Source organism: Parasteatoda tepidariorum, chromosome 7, assembly GCF_043381705.1.
Source record: "Parasteatoda tepidariorum isolate YZ-2023 chromosome 7, CAS_Ptep_4.0, whole genome shotgun sequence".
Classification (NCBI taxonomy): Eukaryota; Metazoa; Arthropoda; class Arachnida; order Araneae; family Theridiidae; genus Parasteatoda; species Parasteatoda tepidariorum.
The window spans coordinates 60,830,249-60,852,879 of record NC_092210.1 but is presented as its reverse complement, the minus strand read 5'-3'; the positions used below and the strand labels follow the sequence as shown (position 1 = coordinate 60,852,879).

The following is a 22,631-nucleotide window of genomic DNA, read 5'->3' as shown; positions in this document are numbered from 1 at the left end:
AACTACCTTAAATACTTATATCCTGTGCATCCTGTTTTAAAACTTTAAATCAATAATTTTGTAATTGATATTAACTTGCTCCAAAAATTTTGTTAATTTCCATTGAATATTTATAAAGTTATAGCAAAAAAACGTAAGGAAAAAAGATTAGTTTTCTTTTAAAAAAATGTCCATATCTCCATAAGAATTTACTTTAGGTTTACAAAATTTTATGCAGTTATTAAAAATAGCAACCAAAGTTATCGATACAAGTTAAAAGCTTGTAGCTAGATTTTCTGACATAAAGTGCTCAATAATACTTGATTTCTTTTGTAACTTATTGTTGGTCTCCCAAACCTCTGAAAGCTTTAAATCTTATGGCTAAATATGAAAAATTGCATGAACTAAACATCTCTAAAATTATAAAATAAAATACATACTTTAAATATTTCTGGAGAAATTTTAAAAAATGTTAAAAACTTAAATTGCTTCGTCCATTATTGTATTGTAGGGTTTTAAAACTCTAAATTCATACAACTTTATTATAATGCAATCAACAAGGCTATTTATAATATTCATGGTTACGTTCTTGTAAAAATAACTGTTGACTTAAAATCTTTTCCAAAAAAAAAAATTTCATAAAATGTACCAAGTGATATAAGCAAATTGATAATATCACAACAAATTTATTTGAATTCATTAGTTTATTCTTTAAAAAAGAACAATACTCATAAAAGTTTCAAGAATGAAATTAAAAGTTATGTCTATTTTCCTAAATAGCTATCCATTTTCGCAAATAAGTATTTTAACTTGCATCCATTTTTTTAAACACGCATTTTAAGCAGTATCCAGTTTCGTATATGCGTATTTCAAGCCGTGTTTATTTTCTTAAACACTCATTTTGAGCTGAGTCCACTTTTTTAATCCCTCATTTTTCTAAACACTCATTTCGAACTGCGTACAAATTTAAAAATTTGCTGACGATTATTGAATAACCTGTCCATCAATAATATACAAAAGCCTACTAAGTTAAAAGCCACCGTAACAAAGACTAGCAGCCTCGCATTTTAAATGTTTTATCAGTGTTGATTAAAATGAAATTATGTTAAGACTAAACTTAAATGAGGCATAAAGTTTGTAATCAAAATGTTTTATCAGTGTATATAAAATAATAAAGTTATATTAAGACCAAACTTATAATGAGGCATAAAGATAGTATCAAAATGTGTGGCTTCAGTCATAAAAAAAAATTCAATTTATAGTATTCAATTCAATTTTCAGAATTTTTACAGTAGTTTAAAACTTTAGCCATTTAAAACTTCAAGATGAATTATTAAATGATTATAATGACAAGTCAATTGTCAATTTATTTTCCATATTTTTTAAAAACATGATAAAAATAAAAACAAGTTTAAATAGTGAAAAGACTAAATTTTTATTAAAAATATTTTCTAGTGATTTACACTTTCTTCTCAAGAGTTGCGTGAGAAAGATGGTGTATGCGACAAATGAAACAAAGAATAACATAATCGTAAGCTCACTTTAATACGTAATTAATTTTGTGAATTTAAGTATGAGATGAGAAAACTTAAAAATACATATTTACACAATTCAGTAAAAATATAGTGAATGATTGCTTTTGAAACAGAGATTCTAATATTAAAAAAAAGATGATATTAGATCAAAATGTGAAAACATAACAGTCCAAAACACTAGCACGAACATTGTTAGCGTCTAGCATATTTGTTTCCATTATTCTGAGTTGGCATCATCCCAGCATCTAAAAAAGAAAAATACAAATGCAGATAAAATAAAGAAGATAAATTATACACTATGAATATAAATGCAATCAACTTCATTACATATACAGTTGCAGCAAAAAGGAAAATAAATAATCCATGAAAAGTTGAAGAAAAAACTGTTTTAAATTATTCTTCTATAGGTACAAAAATTAAAACTTTATGCGCATAAAAAATAATTATTAATGCAAAAAAAAAGAACATAAACTCAGGTATAAACTCAGCTTCGTTTATTTTTTATATGATTCTATAGGAGAACATGTGATGAAATATTATAAGAATAAAGTATTTGAAACAATATTTATAAAAAGCAATAATTTATTTTTAAAAAATTCTTAAAAATAATGACACTGTTAAAAAAATTTTTTAAGGAGATAAGGAGTAAACTAGAAAGAGTTCAAAACTATGTCTAAATCAATATTTGTGGCAAACATGCATACATTTACGTGCTTGCAACATTGCTTTGTACAATTGAACCTGGTTAACTAAGAGGTCGAACTGACCCTTTCTTGACTACAGGCCCGATCATGCATAGTTAATACAAAATGTCTATGTATTGTAATATTTTTATAAAAAAATAAAAATAAATTCGAATTAAAGCGAACCCTTTTAAGTTCATCTTAACCCTAATGGCATTACTTCCTCCTCCCCCCCCCAAAAAAAAGAACTTTTTTCAAATAAAATTTGATTAAGAAAACATCTTATCAAACACATTTAAATAATCTTCCACAAAATTATTGAATCAGAAAACCTATTGATTAATGAATCAATGAATGAGCAGATTAAAGAACCAAAAGAGAGAGATTAAATTAATGAGTGACACATACCTATTCTTGATATAGCAATTAATTATACCATAGATCTCATAATTTACTCATATTTTGAATTACAAAGTTTTTGTATTGAGAAGATAGAGGAGTTAAAAGATAATTTTAAGAAATGCAGGTTTATCTGGTGATCAAATTGGTATTTATTATGCTTTCCTCACTAATGATTCGTCAGATTTCAAAAGCGCTTTTGTTTCACAATCACTGTAGTAGTATACAACTATTGATGTAGATGCCTTTCTTTTTTACTTCACTTTTGAAAAAATTTCAAAAAATATATTTTATGGCTAATCACTACAGAATACACTGTACAACATGCATTTATTGTAGCAAAATTATTTCCTTCGTTTCTTATGTAGGATTTTTTTTCTCAGATTTGTAATTTTCTGCTCTTCTTTTATCATTTTTTTGAATTTTTTTTAAAAAAAATTATGTTTTAATATTATTTCCAAAGAGGTTGAGGAATAAACAAAGGGAAAAATGTTATTTTCATAGACTGATAATGGGTACTGCGATTGACGTTGGATATTGCAATTTGCAATGTGGCTTCTGGCTTATTAGGGATTAATTCACAAATTAATTTTTGTGATAAGTTCTGTCAAGTAAACTTAAGCTAGTAGTGTCTTTTCTATTTCCTTTGCTGTCGCATATTTATATATTAATAATTTTATTTTTAAGTGGTCAAATTATCTTTTTTAAATAAAATTTTGCTAACCAACATCCCATTACTACATGACAATTTGCACATTTCTTAAATGCTATATTTTTTGTCCTCTTGGTCTTGATTAGCAATGTGATAATATCAGTTCTTTAGTTTAAGAGTTTAAAATTGCTGCAAATTATTATACAGTATTAATTTTGATACTATACTCCCCCCCCCCTATATTGTTTAGTTAATAACTTTCGCTGTCTAATCTATTCAACTCTTTTTCAAACTCAATCTTTAATATTTTTTTCACAAATTTTTTCTTCTTCTTTTTTTATACTTTTGCATTCATATTAATATTGTAACAAGTAATATTTAGTAAATAATATTTACACTAGCTGATTCATTATTTATAACAGGGCATGAAATTTCAGCTATAAAAATGCTATTCAGCTAAATCTTTGTTCATTATTACTTTATATTTATGTGAAATACAAATAATTTACCTCAGGCTTCAGTGTTTTTAAAATCAATGGTTTCGACGACTCAGCATTTTTGTTCCAAATAAAATGCTGTCCCTTGACATCGAAACATTCTAGTGTTCCCCGAGGCACGATTATATAAGCTTACATATTCTAATTCCAGAATTATAGCGCTCTCAGGCCACAGTTTCTGGGTCCTATCCTCGAACCAGGCATGGTTGACTCAGCCTTTCATTCTTTCAGTGGGTCGATAAAAAGAGTACCAAGCATACTTAGGGCCACCCAACCCATTATATATATATATACACACACACTGTTTTGGCACTAAAATGTTCGTATTTATGCATTTTACAGGGATGCAAGCGGCACCAAAAATAAAGAACAGAAACAACTTTACAATGAAATATCATAAAAAGTTTTAAAAAATCATTGACACTCAAACCTAGAATTAGAAATACATTCTGAATCACTCTAACTTGAGAAGAACTTGGTTCATAATGCTAGAAGAAATAAAATTAAGCCGTTTTATTATTATTCTATATAATCTTAGGTGCAGTTTGCACTTCTTGTCAAATATAAAATTGTTAATTGCAGTTGCATACATTTTTTTTAAATTATTAGCCTATCAGCAATTTTTTTTAGTTATTTTTACAAGTTAGTAATTTTTGGTAAAAATCTCTGTTATTTTAAATTTACAATTTCTATAGTTATAAACACTTCCTTTTTATCATTTTATATTTTTCCTTCATAAAATCATTTTTATATTATTAAAGTATGTTTTAATTAATAACTTATTGTTAGAGAATACTTGAAAAAAATTTTTAGTTTAAGTAGAAATGTTTTGGAATATAATTCAATATAAATATAAATGATGTCCTTCATCCTGCCAAGGAAGTTTTGGCACCTCACTGTCTACGAAATGAGAGTAAAAAAATTATTGAAAGAGAATTTTTAAACATATATGCAAAACTAATGAATCTTACAGACACATGTAAGAATGAATGATTTTTTTTTTTTTTGTTGATAGAACAATATTTATAACAATACAGTGTATTCATTACAGAAAAAACATGGGAGAGAATTTCTCACCCTTTCTCAAAAACAGGGCAAGATTTCAAAAAGTTATGTGAGATTTCTAAAAATTAAAAGAAAACGAATAGACTTGGAAAAAAATTATTTCTTTAACTATAATACATTTTTCACATCTTTTAATTGAATATTTTTGCTGCATCATCATAAGGAAAATGTTCTACATCTACTTTTTCATCAGCTATTATATTTATTTGGATGAAAAATATCCGTATTTGTTTAGTTTTGACCGTTTCTACCAACATTTGTTTCATTTTCATTTGTCCGTTACGGAGTAGAAGATGTCACCTTAACAAGGTATTTGTCCATCTTACATTCATGCACAAAAAATTTAAACGTCTTACATGAAGAAACCTTACCTACAGTGAACACGTGGTTGCAGAGAAATGTGTTCTGAAAGGGGTTCNAGGCGGGGGGGGGGGGTGCTCTGCTGTTCACACCGGTTCTGAACAATATTGATAAATAGGGAAGCGAAGCTAGATAACAAGGACCGATGTTTAAAATAATGAAAGATCAAGAAAGAAAAGTGAAACGGATTTTATTCAAAATGGCAAAAGACGAAATTTTTTTCAAAATTCGTGCATTTTGAAAGCGATTTATAGAGTGCACGAATTTCTCGCGTTAATCGTCTTTTATTGCGAGAAAAGAAAAGAAATAGGCGAGATTCTCGTGCTGTAGTGAGAGCACTGCAATACATATATGTTGCCAGATATATTGATAAATTAAATATATATAATTTGATTGCACGTGAAAAAAAAATGCCAACATATTGGAAAATTATAATATGTTGAAAGAGTTATATTTTATTACCTTTGGAAAACAATTTGCATACAGGAAGATACTTTGGTCAAATAAATCTTGTGAAAAAAAATCACAAATTTGCTATGTAAATTCAAAACACCAAGTTAAGGTTTAATAAAAAAAAAACAATAAACAAATTATCAAACTACACAACACAATTTTTAAGTTTATAATATCAAATAAACACCATCTCCAAACTCTGATTGGTGCATTCTGATATTTGCAATACAAATTTGTATTCCCCAGAGTAAGAATAATGTAGAAAATTTTATCACTTTTAACATACCATTTTTATCAGTGTGTCATTAAAAAAAAAGTTAAGTAATATATATATATATATATTAGTTGACAAATATTTACAAAATTCAATAAACATTCAGAAATTTTTTACACGAATAGAAAGAGTCGGTAAGACTAAAATGGATTTAAAAAAAAAAAAAAAAAAAATTACTTGCGAAGAGTATAACTTTAAATTCTTTTAGTATAGTGGAAAAATAAATTAAAAATTAATAAGCGTAAAACACATAACATTAAAAAAATTTACACCAAAATACAGTAAAAGCTCTATGTAATGAGTACAGCATATTTTACTTTATAACCGACGGTCGACAACTGGTCCAATTTTGAATTTACGACTACCAATGTTCAACTCCGTAGCCTTGTAATTTTGAACCTAATCTAGAAACAAAGGAACTCTTGGATCAAATATTGAAAGAAATTTGCCTTCATGGAGGATTTGCCTTGATGGAACTAACCCTCATTTTTGTTAAATAAAAAAGAAAACAATGAAAATCTCCCACAGGCACCCTAATGGCAAGAGGACTCTCACCCATTATTCGCCTATCATCGAGGCTATTTGATAAGAGCACTATGGTCGGTGGAAGCCGGGTGCAGAATTCGTAATTACCAGCCCTACCTGGGATTTGAACCTGGTGCATCTTGTTGGGAGGTGAGCGCTCTATCCCCTGAGCCATCACGGCTAAGAGTACAGCATAATGCAAGTTTGATGAGTATTGCAAGTATGACAAGTTTTTATGACAGTCAAAATACTTAATATTACAGATAAGAAAATTCTATTGATGACAGGATTAGTTTTGAACCATTAAACTTGATGATAAAATAAATATATTCGTGAACTTTCTAAAAATTATTTTTTTGCCTTCTTAATATTTTAATTTCATAAGATTATTTTGCTTTGGATTTAGCTTCTTTGTAGAAATCATTCATTATGCTGAATTAATATATTTATGTAATGACCTTTAGGTTAATCCCTTTTTCCTTTTTTAATCTTTGAAATAAAAGGATTTTATTCTTAAACAGAAACCGTGAACAGGATATTCTCTTTTATGAATAGTTTTTTTTCATTAAATGACCTACTTTGTTTCGTTCTGCTTTAACTTCTCCATTTAAAACATATGTACTTATGTTATTTACTTTATTGAAATCGAAATTTAAGAATTAAAAATAATTCATTTTATTTTTGTAGTTGGGCAGAGGAAAAAGTTAACAAGAATTAAAATAAAAAATTGCATCTCTTCTAATAAAAATTAAATAAAATATTTTAGAGGTGAATAATAAAATAAGTGAGATATTTTTTGAAAAAATTATTTCCTTAAAAACTTTTAATTTAAAATTGTATAAATTTCTATTTCCTCTGTCTGTAATCGAGCCAGCTTGATATTTTTAAAAGAATTCATATTTTAATGTATGTAATGTAAAATAAACCATCGTTAATAAAAAAAATTAAATTGTTTAAAAGTTATTGGGGAAAAAAAGAACAAATTAGGAAAGTAGTTTCACATTAGTTTTTTTTTCGTTGCATTTATCAATTTATTTTATTTTGTCCAGGGCACATACAGAAATTTTCTCAGTAGGAGAGGGAGGGGAATCCAACAGGAAAAAAAAACATTTCTCAAAATATTTCAAAAATCATGTTCCAAATTTTTTCTGCAATTTTTGAAATTTTAAGAAACAAAATCAATGATTTTTCCATTGTCACTAAACCAGCAAATTTCAAAACAAAATTTGCAATTTTAACAATATTTAAATTTTAAAAAAGAAAAATTTAAAAATCCTACTTCATTTTATTTTTTCAAGAAAAGGTAGTACTTTATTTACGTCACACTTTAAATTCTTAAAATTTTCTATGGTATAAACACACACTAACACAAGAAAAAAACAATTTGCTATTGTGTTATATATATATATATAATATATATATATATAGCAAATGATGTATGAATTATATTTTGCAAAATGTATCTTGCAAATATATTTCAGCTCACAATGTCACAAAATTTTAAAATACACATAAGGAAAATGAACAAATGAATAATTATTTCTTGTAGTTTTTTAGGGGAGAAGGTTTCAAGAATTTTAAAAAAAAAGCTATAAATAAATAAAATTTTGTGTTAAGAATTATTTGTCTCCAGTAAAAATTTTAAAAGTCAAAATCTCAAATAGATCCATTTTCTATGTATAGACCAGTTTACTTATAACACTTCAGAATGACAAAATTGATATTTTTTAATAAGAAAGTATCAATTCTCAAACCAAATATCCTTGTATGTTTGCATTAAATCAAAATGTTAACACAATTTTCTCAAATATAAGATATGTAATAAAAAAATAAAACTCCTAAAAATAAAATCCCAATAACAAAACCACTTTGTAAACATCATCACTTCACCTTACGACCAAGCTTTGGTTTGGCTAATTATGTTTACACAGGATGTGAATTTTGACAAGCACAAGCAATCCCTGCCTCTTCTCGAGCAATATGAAGTTAGTTTCGTTTTAAGCAAATTTTAAGTTATGATTTTAAGAAATTCAAGTCAATTTTGAATATACTGAGTTGATTTTCGAGTGTTTATATTATAGACTATTCTAAATAATCAAAATTACAGGATTAGCAACACATTCAGGTTCCTCATTGGGACACAGCTGCGTCTCAATAAGTCAGATACTTAAAATTCGATTTCTCAGGAACTATTGGTTCGATTTGGCTCAAATTTTGTACTTCATCATATAAAATTATATCCTTTAAAATGATGTAAAAAATTTTATACCTTACAATTAAAAAAAAATTTTTGACCATTCTTAATAAATATTTACTAGAAGTTATTTTTTGCATGAAATTATCTTTAGATTAGAATTTAATTATCTTTAGATTAGAATTTAAATTTTTCAATTAAAAAGTAGTTTTTGAGATATAGCGAGAAACATAAAATTAACATTAAGGGGTCCAAACTTTGGAGTGCTCTCCTGATCAAACATCAGTAATCCGAATCCGTCAAAAAAGGTATGTATATTCAGGGAAAGTATGTTTTTGTGACTGATTTTGCAACTTAAAATATCGTCTGCACTTATAAATTAGCATATTTGAGATCATCCCTTCGAGCCAGTAAGATTGAGTCCTAGAACTAGAAAATCTGATCATTAGATCAAAAGTTATTCAGGGTGATCCGTTTTTTTTTTCTTTCTTTTTTTTTGGTGCACTGTAGTAATTAAATGACAACAGTATATTTGTATACAAAAGAATTTGTCACTTTCACAAACAAACCATTTAAAAGATCCTGATGAAGCAATTTGTAATTGTTAAATTACAAAATGAAACAAGTTAAAAATACAAAATAAGACAAGTTGTTAAAATAAATATTTACAATGTAAACAAGGATAAAAAGTATTAATAGCTTTAAAAATATATAAACAGCGTCATCATAGAATTTCTATTCATGCAGAAACAAATGTTTTGGTTAGAATTTAAAAATGGGTAAGTCTTGGTTTGGCGACAAATTTCTTTCACTTTCGCTGAAACCAAATTTCCAGTTACCCAGTACCGTGATATTCTTTGCTTTATTTGACTTCAGTTTACCAACAACTTTTGTTTGTCAAGATATGATTTGTTTTTAGCTTTTGATATAGATTATTTTAAAAAAATCGCAAAAAAAAAAAAAGAAAGAAATGCATCCCAGTGTAAAATTTTACCTAAGTTCCAAACAAAGATAGTAATACTGCATAAGAACAGTGGTAACATTATACAAAAAATGTACCAAAAAATAATAATGGAAATTAATAGGTGACCAAATAAGAAGTCCTTATTCTTTACTGAAAACCGGAAGAAACTTCAGTTTTTAGTTAGAACTTTTAAAGTATAAGTTCAAATGAATAAACTTGAACTGTTTAGAAAATGTCTATGGATCCTTAAAAATTCATGTGTACATTCAAATCGATTTCACTTTTATTTTATGTAAGATTACATTGGTAAGAGAAAAAATTAGTTTAAATTGACACAGGGTTCCCACTCAATTTTTAAAAAAAATTCAAGGACTTTTCAATGACTTTCAAGGACCTAAAATCAAATTTTTCAAGGACCTATTCGGTATTATTGTTATATGCCATGTCAACCAGATTTTACAGTTACGTAGAAGCAGAAATTTTATATTTTTAAATCACAATGCTTATTTGACAACAAGTAAAAAATTATTTAGTAAATTTATCAGCTAATAATACAAATGGTTGATAGTTACATTGCTGTTTCAAATCANAAAAAAAAAAAAAAAAAAAAAAAAAAAAAAAAAAAAAAAAAAAAACTCCAATTGATATAGGATACTAGCCAGCATTTAAAACTAGCATCAGTGAAACTTTTCATGAAAAATGTAATGAAGTGAATTAGAATTAATGTAACTGAATGAATGTATAATGCATATTACATTAAACAAGTATAGTAAATAATTGATAAAGTTTGTGTAATTGCACGGTTATTAAAATATAAATACCTTTTTTTAATATGTTAGATCAAATCTTAGATTACAGGAAATGTATATAATTAGATAAATTATGAAAATATATCCATTTAACATATCTGTTTCAATTTTAATATCAAATTTTCCATTTTGTTATTCAGAATATCAGTAATGTATTTTGAACATAATAAAATCTATTGTAGAACAATATTTTACAGATAGCTAACTAAGACTTACCGAGCTTTATTTTCTTTAAAATATATCCATAAAATGTGAAGCGTGATTTTTAAAATTTTGTGAATATGCGTAATTTTCACTAAACATTATTTTTAAATCACATTTATACGAACCTAGACATTCTATATGACGCCCGGTTGCTGAGTGGTAGCGCTTTGCCCCAGAGCCCAAGGTCAAGAAAACTGAGATTGGCACTGTCGCACCACTGAGTTCAGTTTAGTTTTAGATATACTATATGTAAATCAAAATTATAAGAAAAGTGAAGTAAGTCTCGAAGATTGTGTAAATCACGTATCGTAAGGTGCGATTTATAAATTGAATTGCTGTGTATGTTTTTTAAAATCGGAATAATAACAAAGCAAATGATACAAAACGCTCGAAATAACAAGACATAAATCATAATGTGAGACACATAAATCACTTTAATGTGAATTCGGTTGTGTGATTAGCTAATAGCTTTCATGTGAATAATGATCATTATGATGCAAATTGCTATTTGTGATTCGAAAGGTACTTAATATAGAACAGCTATATGTGTGGTTCTTAAATCATTTTGATAAGATCATTTTCGTTGCGCGTAAATTGAAAAAACAAATAGGATACCAATATTAACCTGTCATAATAATGAAGTGAACATATTTCTAAATCAATTAAACACTATATATATCATTCAAAAACTATGACTACAAAACCTAAAATTGGATAGAAATTTCAGCTTTCAAAACATCAGAGAGATGAACAATAATCTGGTCTGAAAAATCTAGGAGAGAAAAGTATTGCATCTTCTTCAAACCCCTTTTCACTTCAAGCAGTAAAAATTGCATTAATCATAATTTCTATAATTTTCCTTTGAATTTATTCATTATTTTTTTACTACTTTTTTTGTGTGAAAAATTAGTAGTATTTCAATTCCTAAAAAATTAAGTACTTTTCAAGTACCCAATGGCAGAATTCAAGGACTTTTCAGGGCCCTGATTCTTTTCAACCAAATTCAAGGACTCTCAAGGTTTTTCAAAGTACCGTGGGAACTCTGATATTTCCATATAGCTATGAGGATTATTTAAGAACTAAGATCAGAATCGCAGCAGCTAATAGAATAGTGGATTGACTATTGGAATGTTTAACTCATTAAACAATGCCATTTGAATTAATTTTGTTGCAATGTCATTTCAAAATGTTTGAAACAAATTATTAGACTTCCAACAGTTAAAATATTCAGTGTAAGTAAATAGACAGACTGGAAGCAGAAACAATGGTCCATTAAATGCAATAAAACTTTCTCCAACCCATCGGAAACTTCAGTCAGCTCAATCAATATTTTATGTTCAACATGTTCACATTATAAACACTTAAAAGCATTGTATTCATATACAACTTAGAGTAGAATTGAAAAATAGTACACATGGAAGGAATTACTGTTAAATGTTTTAATGTTAACAACTGTATATATCTATACAAAATATGTGTAGTATAATAATTGAATGAAAGTAGTAACTCATTATGAACAGTTTAGAAAAATCATTATATTTACCACCAACCATCATGTTCTTAATTTTATTTTCATAATCTTCTATTCTTTGATCGACTTCTCTCAACCTGGCATTATATTTGTTAATAAGGTCAGTCGCTACTTCCAGCGACTTATTACGAGAAACCTAAAAAAAAACGAAATTACATTATCGAATTTGCACTTAAAAGTTTTATTGAAAAGGCATTACTTCCAAATAAATTGAGAAAAACAAAAGTCTCATCAATTGTTATAAAAAATAATCATTTTAGCAAGTAAACTCCATTGCAAATATTTCACACGGTAAAACTAACCAGCAGAAAGATAAATTCATATATATTATAAAGTCAATCAAGTTAAACTGTAGACCATTAAGTGATTAAAAAAAGAAGAGTGATATAAATTACTCGTTTAAGGGCAGTGAAAAGCATGTTTTCTATTACTTTCATTTGCACACATCTTATTATTTCAAATCTTATTTAGTACTGTTTAATCAAAAAAGGCTATAAGACAGTATAGAACCGTGATGGCCCAAGGGATAGAGCGTTCGCTTTCCAATGAGGCAAACCGGGTTCGAATTCCAGTCAATGAGAATTCTGCATCCGGCTTGCTTTAACCACAATGCTGACGTGGAATATCCTCAGTGGTAGACGGATAATGGGTTAGAGTCCCCTAACCGTCAGGCTAAATGTGGGAGGTTCTCGTGGTCTTCCTCTCCATGTAACACAAATGCGGGTTAGTTCCATCAAAACGTCCACCATGAATTCAAATTTCTCCCTATACTCGATCCAGGAGTTCCCTTGTCTTCTGGATTAGGTTCAAAATTACAAGGCTACGGCGTTGAACATTAGTAGTCGTAAACCCATAAAATTGGGTTGGCTGATCAACAACGGTTATAAGTGCTTTTTCAATCATGAATTCGATAGTTAAACTTAACGGGGTTTGCATATAGTCAGATTTTTATGCTCGTTAATTTTAACATAGAAGTTGTTCCATAAAAGCCCCCCGCAATATTATTGAAATATTTAATACTCAATGTGAATGGCATAAACTCAGCAAATCACTGAGCATATGGCTTTTAAATAATAATCCCATAATCATCCTATCTAAACTAAATAATCAGCCCTTCAGGGAAGCACAATAAAGTTGTGATACTCATGTTTACCTAATGATGGAAAACCTCTTATAACAAGAAAGATATGCAATCTCCCTTTACTTTATCTCATATTTTATTGCATGAAAGAAATTCTTGTAAATTATATCGCAATACATTCACAGAGGATGATAATCATCATTTCCATTCTCAAGCAACACTTCTGTTTTACATTGCTTTCTTATACTGATTATATTGCTTTTTTAGGAGACAAAAAAGAAATCTGATTTTCTAATATAAAAAAGAGCTATTGCATTATATCTCCTAAAAAAATTCCTATTAACAGGGATGAGATTAGCCAAAAGGTAAAAAAGCTGAATTTCAACGATAGTAAATTTTATGCAAGCACAACCCTTTAATAATAAATTCCGGACAGTTTAAGGTAATAAATAATGTGTTGACATACAATTGTGTAGGAATCTATTATTATATAAATGATTACATTGATACTCAATATTTAGTGAAAATAAAAATTGCCAATTAAAAAAATAAAGCTGGAAATTATATTTTTCCTCAGTTCACATAAGATACAATTATTACTTGAAAAACTGCCTGGTTTACCAAATTAAAACTACTGAGAATATACATTAATATTTCATTTCTTTTAATAAATACTGTTATGTGATTTATAGCAAATATATCAGTAATATTACTTTTTAAATTATACTGAAAAAAAAAACTTTAACAGTGGACCGAATCATTATGTTCATATTATAGTCTAATCTAACTAGAGCCCTCTGACAGTGAAGTAGAAATATATAGTAACTACTTAACATACAAAAATTGCTAATTTAGTTTGAAAAATTACATGACAATCTGCAACTGTTTAGATAATTAATTTTTATTTGATAAGAATTTTGCATTTTATAGCATAAATAACAGCAATTATAAATAAAATTTTTGATGATGAGTTAATTAACTCTTCTTCCAAAAAAAAAATAACTAAATTAAATCCCTTTTTAAGTGATTGCTTTTGTTTGCTATATCTTTTATGTTTGCTATATTTAGTCGTTAGTCCATCTTAAAAATATCTTGTGACAAATCCTATTTTTTCTTCTTTGCAAGCACAGAATGTAAGTTTTGAATATATTCCCTTCCAGTTTCTCTGATGTTGTCACACCTACATATACTAATAATCGACGTTAGAAAAACAGTCACCTTTATAGTAACCAATTTTTAAAAAATATTTACTTCTTACAAGAATCGCAATAGTTGATCTTAAAATTGCGTGAATATGAATAACAATTATGGATTTTGAAATCACATGAATATGAAACTAGATATACGATTTTGAAAATGAGAAAATACAAACTGGGATATAGAATTTTTAAAACGCGTAAATACAAATCACGATTCATAATTTTTAGATCGCGTAAATACGAATCATGATGTAAAATTTTTATATTGCATAAATAAGAATTATGATGCATAATTTTTAGAATGCGTGAAAGCGAATCCCAATGCCTTTTTTTAAAATCACGTATAAATAAGAAAATCAATGTTTGATATTATAAACCACAGGAGCAAATCAAGACATTGAATTTTAAACTTACGTGAATATGAATTGCTACATAGGTTTTTAAAAAGTAGTAAATACGAATCACAATATCGGATTTTTAAATCTCGTAAATAAGAATCGCAACATACAATATTCAAATCGCGTGAATAAGAAAAGCTATGTTTCATATTAAAATTGTGTGAATAAGAATCGAGATATTAGCAGATTCCAGGCTTGGGACCTCTAAAAGGCTTGTCAGAAACAGCGTTGTTTGAACTACGAAAATCGGATCTATTTGGAGGGCGGGTAAAAAATTCGGAAAATCTTATCTGCTGCTTGTAAAAGGGGAGAAAATAGCTCAAATAAGTAAAAATGAGAAAGGATTGGTAGCTATGTGGTTTGAATTTTCTGTTTCTCTTTGAAAATCAGTGAATTTTCAGAAAAAGCGGAATACTTAAAAAAGTGAAATTTTTAGAAAATCTGAATTCTTGATAAAAAAGCTGAACTTCAAGAGATAAAAGTGAAAAAAGCGGAAATCCGCTAAAAAGCCGAAAAATCTCATCCTTGTATTAAAGATTCAATCTGAAAAAAAAAACTTTAACGATTGATTATCATTTCATTCTAATGAAAATTATCTAAATAAAAAATATTTTGTACTAATAAATAATAATCTGGTTCTAATGAGCAAATTTTGATTCGGAATATAATTTACACCTTTCAGGAGCAAAATGTTATTAGTAGATTGACAATGAATTCAAATTTAAAATCTGCTGTGAATTCTCTATTTCTTTAAACATGTTTAATCATAACATTCATAATTATTATATCTATTGATAGACAAAACAAAAAATTTTAAAACCAGAAAAAGTGCTATATTTGAGCTATCAAGGCTTTTGGTTAAGACAAATCAAATAACTGTATGAAGGAAAAGCTTCAATGTAATTCGATACTGAAAAATAATCTTATTTTTGCTTTCAGCTATTAATAAAAAGAAATTTTTACATCAACATTTGAAGTCATTGGTGATTTTTGGTCTGAGACCACTACATTCCCTTTTGGACAACCAACGCATCTGCCTTAAACAGATTGTAGAATGATAGTAATTTTATTCAGTTGGAATGGTATGATAAAGTTTAGAGTGTAATGAAATAATTCAAAGTAGCATAATTCAATGATTTGATTGTAAATAATGGGATCAGCTTCTTAAAAAAAGTTGCACAATGCATTGATTAAATAAAAGGATAAAAAAGTATAAGTGAATTTCAAAATTATTGGCTGCTAAATTAAAAATGGCTAGAGTTTGATGCAGGATGAAACAAATTAAATTGCATAGTATGCATTATTATTTAACATTAATATTTATTTTTCTAAATTTTATTTAAATAATAACTGAAATATTAAGTATTTTATTCAACTGTTAAATACATTTGTTAAAATTAATCAAGTTTTATTCAAAATAAACTTATAAATATGATGTTATTATGAAGCATGAAAATGATTTTAAATGATGTACAAATATATTTAACATTAAATTTTGAATGGATCAGTGATATTGTTTGATTTTTTTCCTAGGTCAGGAGATTGGCCTTATGCGCCATTTCCTCTCTAGCAGTCCAGTATAAAACAGCCTTCAAAAGATAGTTGTCAATAGGTAAAATAGTATTAGTCATAGAGGCACAATTTGCCAAGTGTTCAAAACTCATCACTTCGCCTGAAGAGAACAGAGCAGTCAGAAGATTCCGAAACACCAAATTGGTGAAGGTGAGTCTCAAGATAGTCCTGCCTAGTTAACGCACAAAAGTTTGCCTTGAAAATCTGCCGGCGGAGGTCCATGGGTAAAAGATTACGAAGGAGGCTGGACCAAATCTTTCCTACAACATCAACATCTTACACATTCTTGATATATTAGTCAATCGTCCTCACAGTGGTGGAGAAGATCTGATTGTAGTAGAGAGCGAAAGCGGCTTTTCGCCAAGCGATTGGCTCTCTCATCTCCGAGAATGTTGTAATGTCTGGGGAGCCACTTCAGTGATATTGTTGGTGAACCAATACAAATGATGGTTATTGGTCCAAAGAACCAGTAACATTTTTTCTTTATTATTTCTAAAAATGTATATATATTTATAAAATGAGGTTATAATTTAGCCAGCAAAAATCTACTGGCAGAAGATTTTTTGTTTCCAAGCAGGAGAATTATATTTCTCAGAAGATGCTTTACAACTTATTTTTTGCACCTCCTCTACAGTTTTTGCTGAATTTGACACTCAATTAGAGCCCAATATCTATTACATGTTTCTCAAAATACATATAAATTAAAAGATAGAATTAATTAGAAAAAATTGTAACAAAAATCATAAGAAAATTTTTAAAATGATACAAAAGTCAATATACATCTTTAACACCAATAGCACTTCTTAAAACAGCATAGCACATTGAAACCTTCTCACGTCGCACTCGCTCCATATTGTTATGATTTCTTTTCTAAAAATGAAGAAAGATGGCTTTTAAAAATCAGAATAGATTAAAAACAAGAAATAAAATATCAAAATGATGTAATAATTTTCCTATGGAAAGAATTTTCAGGCATTATCAAGAATTTCAACTTTTTTTTATCAGCTATTTAATGTTTTTTTTTTCTTGTTGTTGGAAGAATTAATTCATTGCAACATAGAGACTATTTTAATGATTTATTACAAAACTAACCAACAAAGCCTTTCAAATTAGCCCTTGATCAATCTTACATATTAGTAAAATATTAGAAAAAAATGGCAGAAAATTTATTCAGCCATATTCTATAACAGCAAGTTACTGATCAATTTACAGTGTTTCTTAAAAGTATTAGAATGTAATCAATTCATAGTTAAAGTTCTGCCTATGCAAAGGGTTTAGCATTTACATTAAAATGTAATCGCTTATTTGTGCAAATAAAATAAAACAGAATAAAAGAAAACTACAAAAATCAATACGATAAATAAATAAAAATTATAATTTCAAAATTTCAATGACAAACACATTTATCTGATACGTAACAAACTTTGTTTTCTTATTTTTTTAATAATAGTGAAAGTTAACTATTCGGATACACATAAAATTAAATTACTTTTTCTTGTATGCCTTTAAATTTATTATTATTTGCTTTAAAATCTAAAATGCATATTTATTCACAATTATTTTTATTACCAGATTTTTATTATCAGATAAATTAACATTTGAAACACTCATTCATATTATTTTCAAACAGAATCTAAATACTTCCTGTGTCTTCATAATTTAAGCATTATGTTAATGTTGGCCTCTAACACTGTATTTTGTAGTCTTTGCGTATAGCCATTTAAAAATGGTCCTGCATCACTACTACTAAATATGAAAAAATAGTGCACAATGTTTTGTTAAAAAATGATCACAGCTCATCATGAATCTTGCTAAAAATCTGGCATATAGGAGCATAAAAGTATGTATTACATATTTAATATTAAGTTTAATCTTTTAAAACCATATATTTTAATTTAAGAATTAAAGAGTTGCACTTGACAACTGACCCCAGCAAGTACCAATATGGAATTACGTGCATACATTGTTTAGCTGGAGGTTACTATAAATTTTTCAAGAAATAAGTATATTGTCTAGAAGCATTGTTCGCAAGTTTCTAATATCGATTAATCAAGATTCGTTTCTTTCTTAAAAAACTTAGAATGTCATAGGCGTCGTTCAGCAGACAGATGACAAGTACAACATGTACCCCTTAATAATTAGAAATCTCTTAATGTCTCTTTCAATATTTCAGACAAATAAATAAAATTTTCAATAATTATCTTCAATTTAAACTCAAGAAATATAAAATCAAGAGAGAAATTAATTGTTTTGCATATGATTAGCAAATTGACAAATAAGATTTTTATGTATGAAATTTAGAGAATTAGTGTGTACATTTTAATTTAGCCTCCCTCAAAAATTTGGGAGCCAGCTTAATAGTGTTTCTGTCACTACATGTGTACAAATGAAAGGCATCTATTTTGTACATTTTCTCTTTATTGATAATGGGCACATTTTGGAATGAAATTTTTAAACTAAGCATTTGAGGGGAATTATTATAGCCTTCATCTATCAAAAGGTACCTCTGGTGGAATCGAGTTAACATGTCTTATGTACTAGGGAATTGGTATTTAACATTTATAGTGGTAGTTACACCACATTACTCCCCTTTCAGAATTTTATCTGCGAATTCGATGAACGGATTAGTATTAGTTGATTCATGCTATTTATTTATTTTTACATCAATTTTGCTCATTATATTTTTTCTTCCTTTTTTGCTTATAGCATTTCTCTCATTTTTTTCTTCTTTTGATTTTGTTCATTTTTTTTAAAGCATTTCGCTCATTATTTTTTCTTTCTTCATTTTTTGTTTATTGACCGGTAGACTTTATTTACTTCACCTGAATTTCTTTTTATTTGAGCAGTATATTTTTAAGCTAATCAACTGTTTAATTTGGATCATCCATCAATACTGACAAATTCTTATCGAGCCAGGAGGTCACCAATGGGGTAATTATTTATAGACTATGTCAACCTTCATTTATCAAAACGTACCTCTGGTGGAATCGAGTTAACATGTCTTATATACTAGAGAATTGGTATTTAACATGTATAGTGGTAGTTACACCACACATTCTTTAAGAATGAGGGGGGGGGGGTATTTCAATTCATTTTGCATTCGCAAATCTTACCACTGAAATAATAATGGGAAATTAATATTGGAAGCCTATAGCGTAGTGTGAATTTACAGCAAATATAAATGCTTTAGAACACTAAAAGTCACTACGTCATACTTAAGAAATGCTTCTAATACAATAATTCACTTTTGCTACAACTCACGAACCTTTTTGACAGTTTTAGTTGTTCTTCCATTCTGACGAGATCGTGCTGGAACCATAGGTACTATACGTTTCCTAATGAATTTATTACTATCAGAACTGTCTTCTTCATCATCGTCGTCGTCATCTTCACTGTCTTCTTCCTCTTCTTCACTTTCGACAGCATATTCTCTTTCAGTCGGAACAGGATCTTCCTCACCTACATCAATTTCTTCATCGGTAGTTGAATCCTCATTAGAATCATTCTTGCTGTCAATAAATAAGCTTTTAGACAATAAACTGTTATAATGGCAAGTATCCATTCTTTTACATACTTTTACAACTAATCAAAATAGTAAATAATGGTTGAACCGCGTGCTTTGGATTGTTTTGTTTATTTAACAGAGAAATGCTTCCTCTTGACTATTTCTGTGTATATCAAGACTCTTTTTCCTTAACATTGCGCAATAAGTTTTTTGTTCTTGCTGCATTAAATTCACACATGCGTTGATATGATATACTTTTTTCACGTGCATTAAAGCAATCCTTGGTGCAATCTTCCATTATGCGATTCGCGCGTGCGACATTAGAGAAATCAGATGCTGAAGGAATGACCCATAAAATGCAGTTTTTTCTTACTCTCAGGAGTGCGACGGAAATTTGAGGTAGTGAGAACAGTCTCTGAAGACGAAGAGTGAAAAAACTCTAGGGTGTGTGGAAAGAGGGGTTTAAATTGAACTTAGCTCTGTTTTCTTATTTTTCCATTAAGTCTGCTTTATGTAAAGGAATAAATAAATCATAACAGAAACCTTAGGGACAGTTCTCACTGTACAAATTTCTTGCACATCCGATTAACCGTCGAAAGAAAAGGAGAACCTGATTAGTGAGTTTTTCTTTTTCAGGACAATATTTTTTACCAATCTGCTTCACATACTCAGTCGACGGGGATTGTAGTTGTGCGAGTTTCATGCAGTAAGAGACCCTTTAAGATCCGATCATATGGTAACTTAATGTCCCTGATGCATATACGAATGTTTAGAAATTCACAACGCGAACGGGGCGGAACAGCTAAACTATTTTAGTTTGATGTTAATGCTTGCCTCATCAGTACGACTATCTTCGAAGCAAGGAATGAGGTTCAACTGTTTCTCTTACAAATCGAGCTTTGCTTTGTACATTTATGAGGAAGAGAAAATCTCTTCGCACACTTTAGAACCAGTTTTTACATTCTGAGCAAAAAAAAGTGACTTTTATGAGGAAAATATTAACGTTTTGGTTTTAAGATCGGTAAACGATTAACTTAGCTACGTCACGAAATAAAAAAATTTCTAGTTGTCCATTGCATGTATGACGAGTTGCTCGCACTTGCAGAAATCGCATTTACAAACTACATGCATTGAGAATGCTCCATTTAAGTTTTTTGCGATTGGTTGCTTCTGCAGAAATGTGAACGTCTGACGAATCTTGAGAATGGGTAAATATTTTTGAGTGCGTGAAACATGCTGACCTTAATAACCATTTTCACATTTTTTTGAAGCAGATAAAATTTTTATGGTTGGTTTATTGGATTTACATACATTTGCAGGCTTGTGTGCTCAATTTAGACTTATAAAATAGTGGCAAACTTTAAAATATTAGAAATTATTTTTTCATGATTTAAATTAACCAGATGCGAATTTATTTTTTTTTTTCAGATAAATGGCATTCCACTTCTGTCATTTCTATTCAATCCTCATAGCTAAAATCGTTTAAAACTGTGACCAGGTTAAACAGCCACAAAATAAAATACACTGAAGAATGTACTACCATTAACAACCTTTATAGAAATTCAAATATATAATTTCAATCTTATTATGATATTTTAACACTTTTTATTTTCCTATACATCTGGTATCATTATGGTACTTGTAAGTTTGATAATTAGATTTTCTTTCCTTTTTTTCGTACAAATCTTTCAACTCAATAAACCTAGGCCATATTTTTAAGCTTTTTGTCAGACTTCATGAACTAATAGCATTTTTTATAAATTTTTGACGTTGATTCTGAAAAGGACTTCCGTTATTGCCAATCACATCAGAGTTTCCTAAAAAATAATAATTTTAATATTTTTTTAATCAATGTAATCAAGAATCAACAATCGTTTAATAAATTAAAATTTTAAAGTTTTTAACCAATTTAATGCATTTTCTACACTCAATCGAATAAAACTAAACACAAGCTGATAAGGAGCATTTGTTTAGAAGTTTTAACCAATTTTATGTGGGGAAAATGTTTAAGAGAATACGATTTTAAATAATACTTTTAAAAGAAGTTGAGTAAAATATATTTTATATAACTTATAATGCCGAACAGAATAAAACTAATTGTTAGTTGCTATAAACATTTGTTTAAATATAAAAACATATCCCATATATGATGAAATTAAAAAAAAATGCACTTACTTTCAAGAAATAAATGTTTCTATTTGCAATTGATTTTTATTTAATTCACCATTAAAATTGCATAAGAAACAATACTGACTTATTTCTGAAAAATTTAAGATTTCCAAAATTCGCTAATTTTCGAAGTTGTGAACCATATACAGCTGCATAAAAATGCTCATAACCTTGAAATAAATTGTCATATAAACTTGAAATCAGAATTTATTTAATTCTGCTTAATCTTCTAATAAGTAATAGCAATCTGCTTATTAAATCATTAACAAGTGTAAATTGCGAAAAAATAACATGTAGGGGAAAATAACAGTTCTGTGATCAAACATGAAAAAGTGAGCTAGTACAGTTACTTGTTTTCAATTATCAAATATCTGGCAAACTAATGTTATCAACAATTACATCAATTCTGTAGTTTATTATGAGTGATTACTTTTTCTTTTTGGTTCAGAAGTATTCACCAGGGAAAGGCTGAGCAATAGCTTGCTAGCCACTTTTTCTTCGTTGCGGCACTTGTGCTATTTACAGCCTCTAGGTCGTCTCAGCAATATCAGGGAACTTGTGGATAAGCTCTGTAAATATATAT

At 28.2% G+C, this 22,631-nt stretch overlaps 1 protein-coding gene across 1 annotated transcript; it reads right to left on the bottom strand.

The window, feature by feature from the left end:
• Nucleotides 1–1,395: 1,395 nt before the first annotated feature.
• On the bottom strand, nucleotides 1,396–20,253 carry LOC107443325 (guanine nucleotide-binding protein-like 3 homolog; the record flags this gene model as incomplete). Its single annotated transcript, XM_016057150.3, is given in 4 exon segments — nucleotides 1,396–1,759; nucleotides 12,137–12,260; nucleotides 17,155–17,244; nucleotides 19,640–20,253. Coding segments are annotated over 4 exon segments (564 nt in total). The 3' UTR covers nucleotides 1,396–1,706.
• Nucleotides 20,254–22,631: the final 2,378 nt, after the last annotated feature.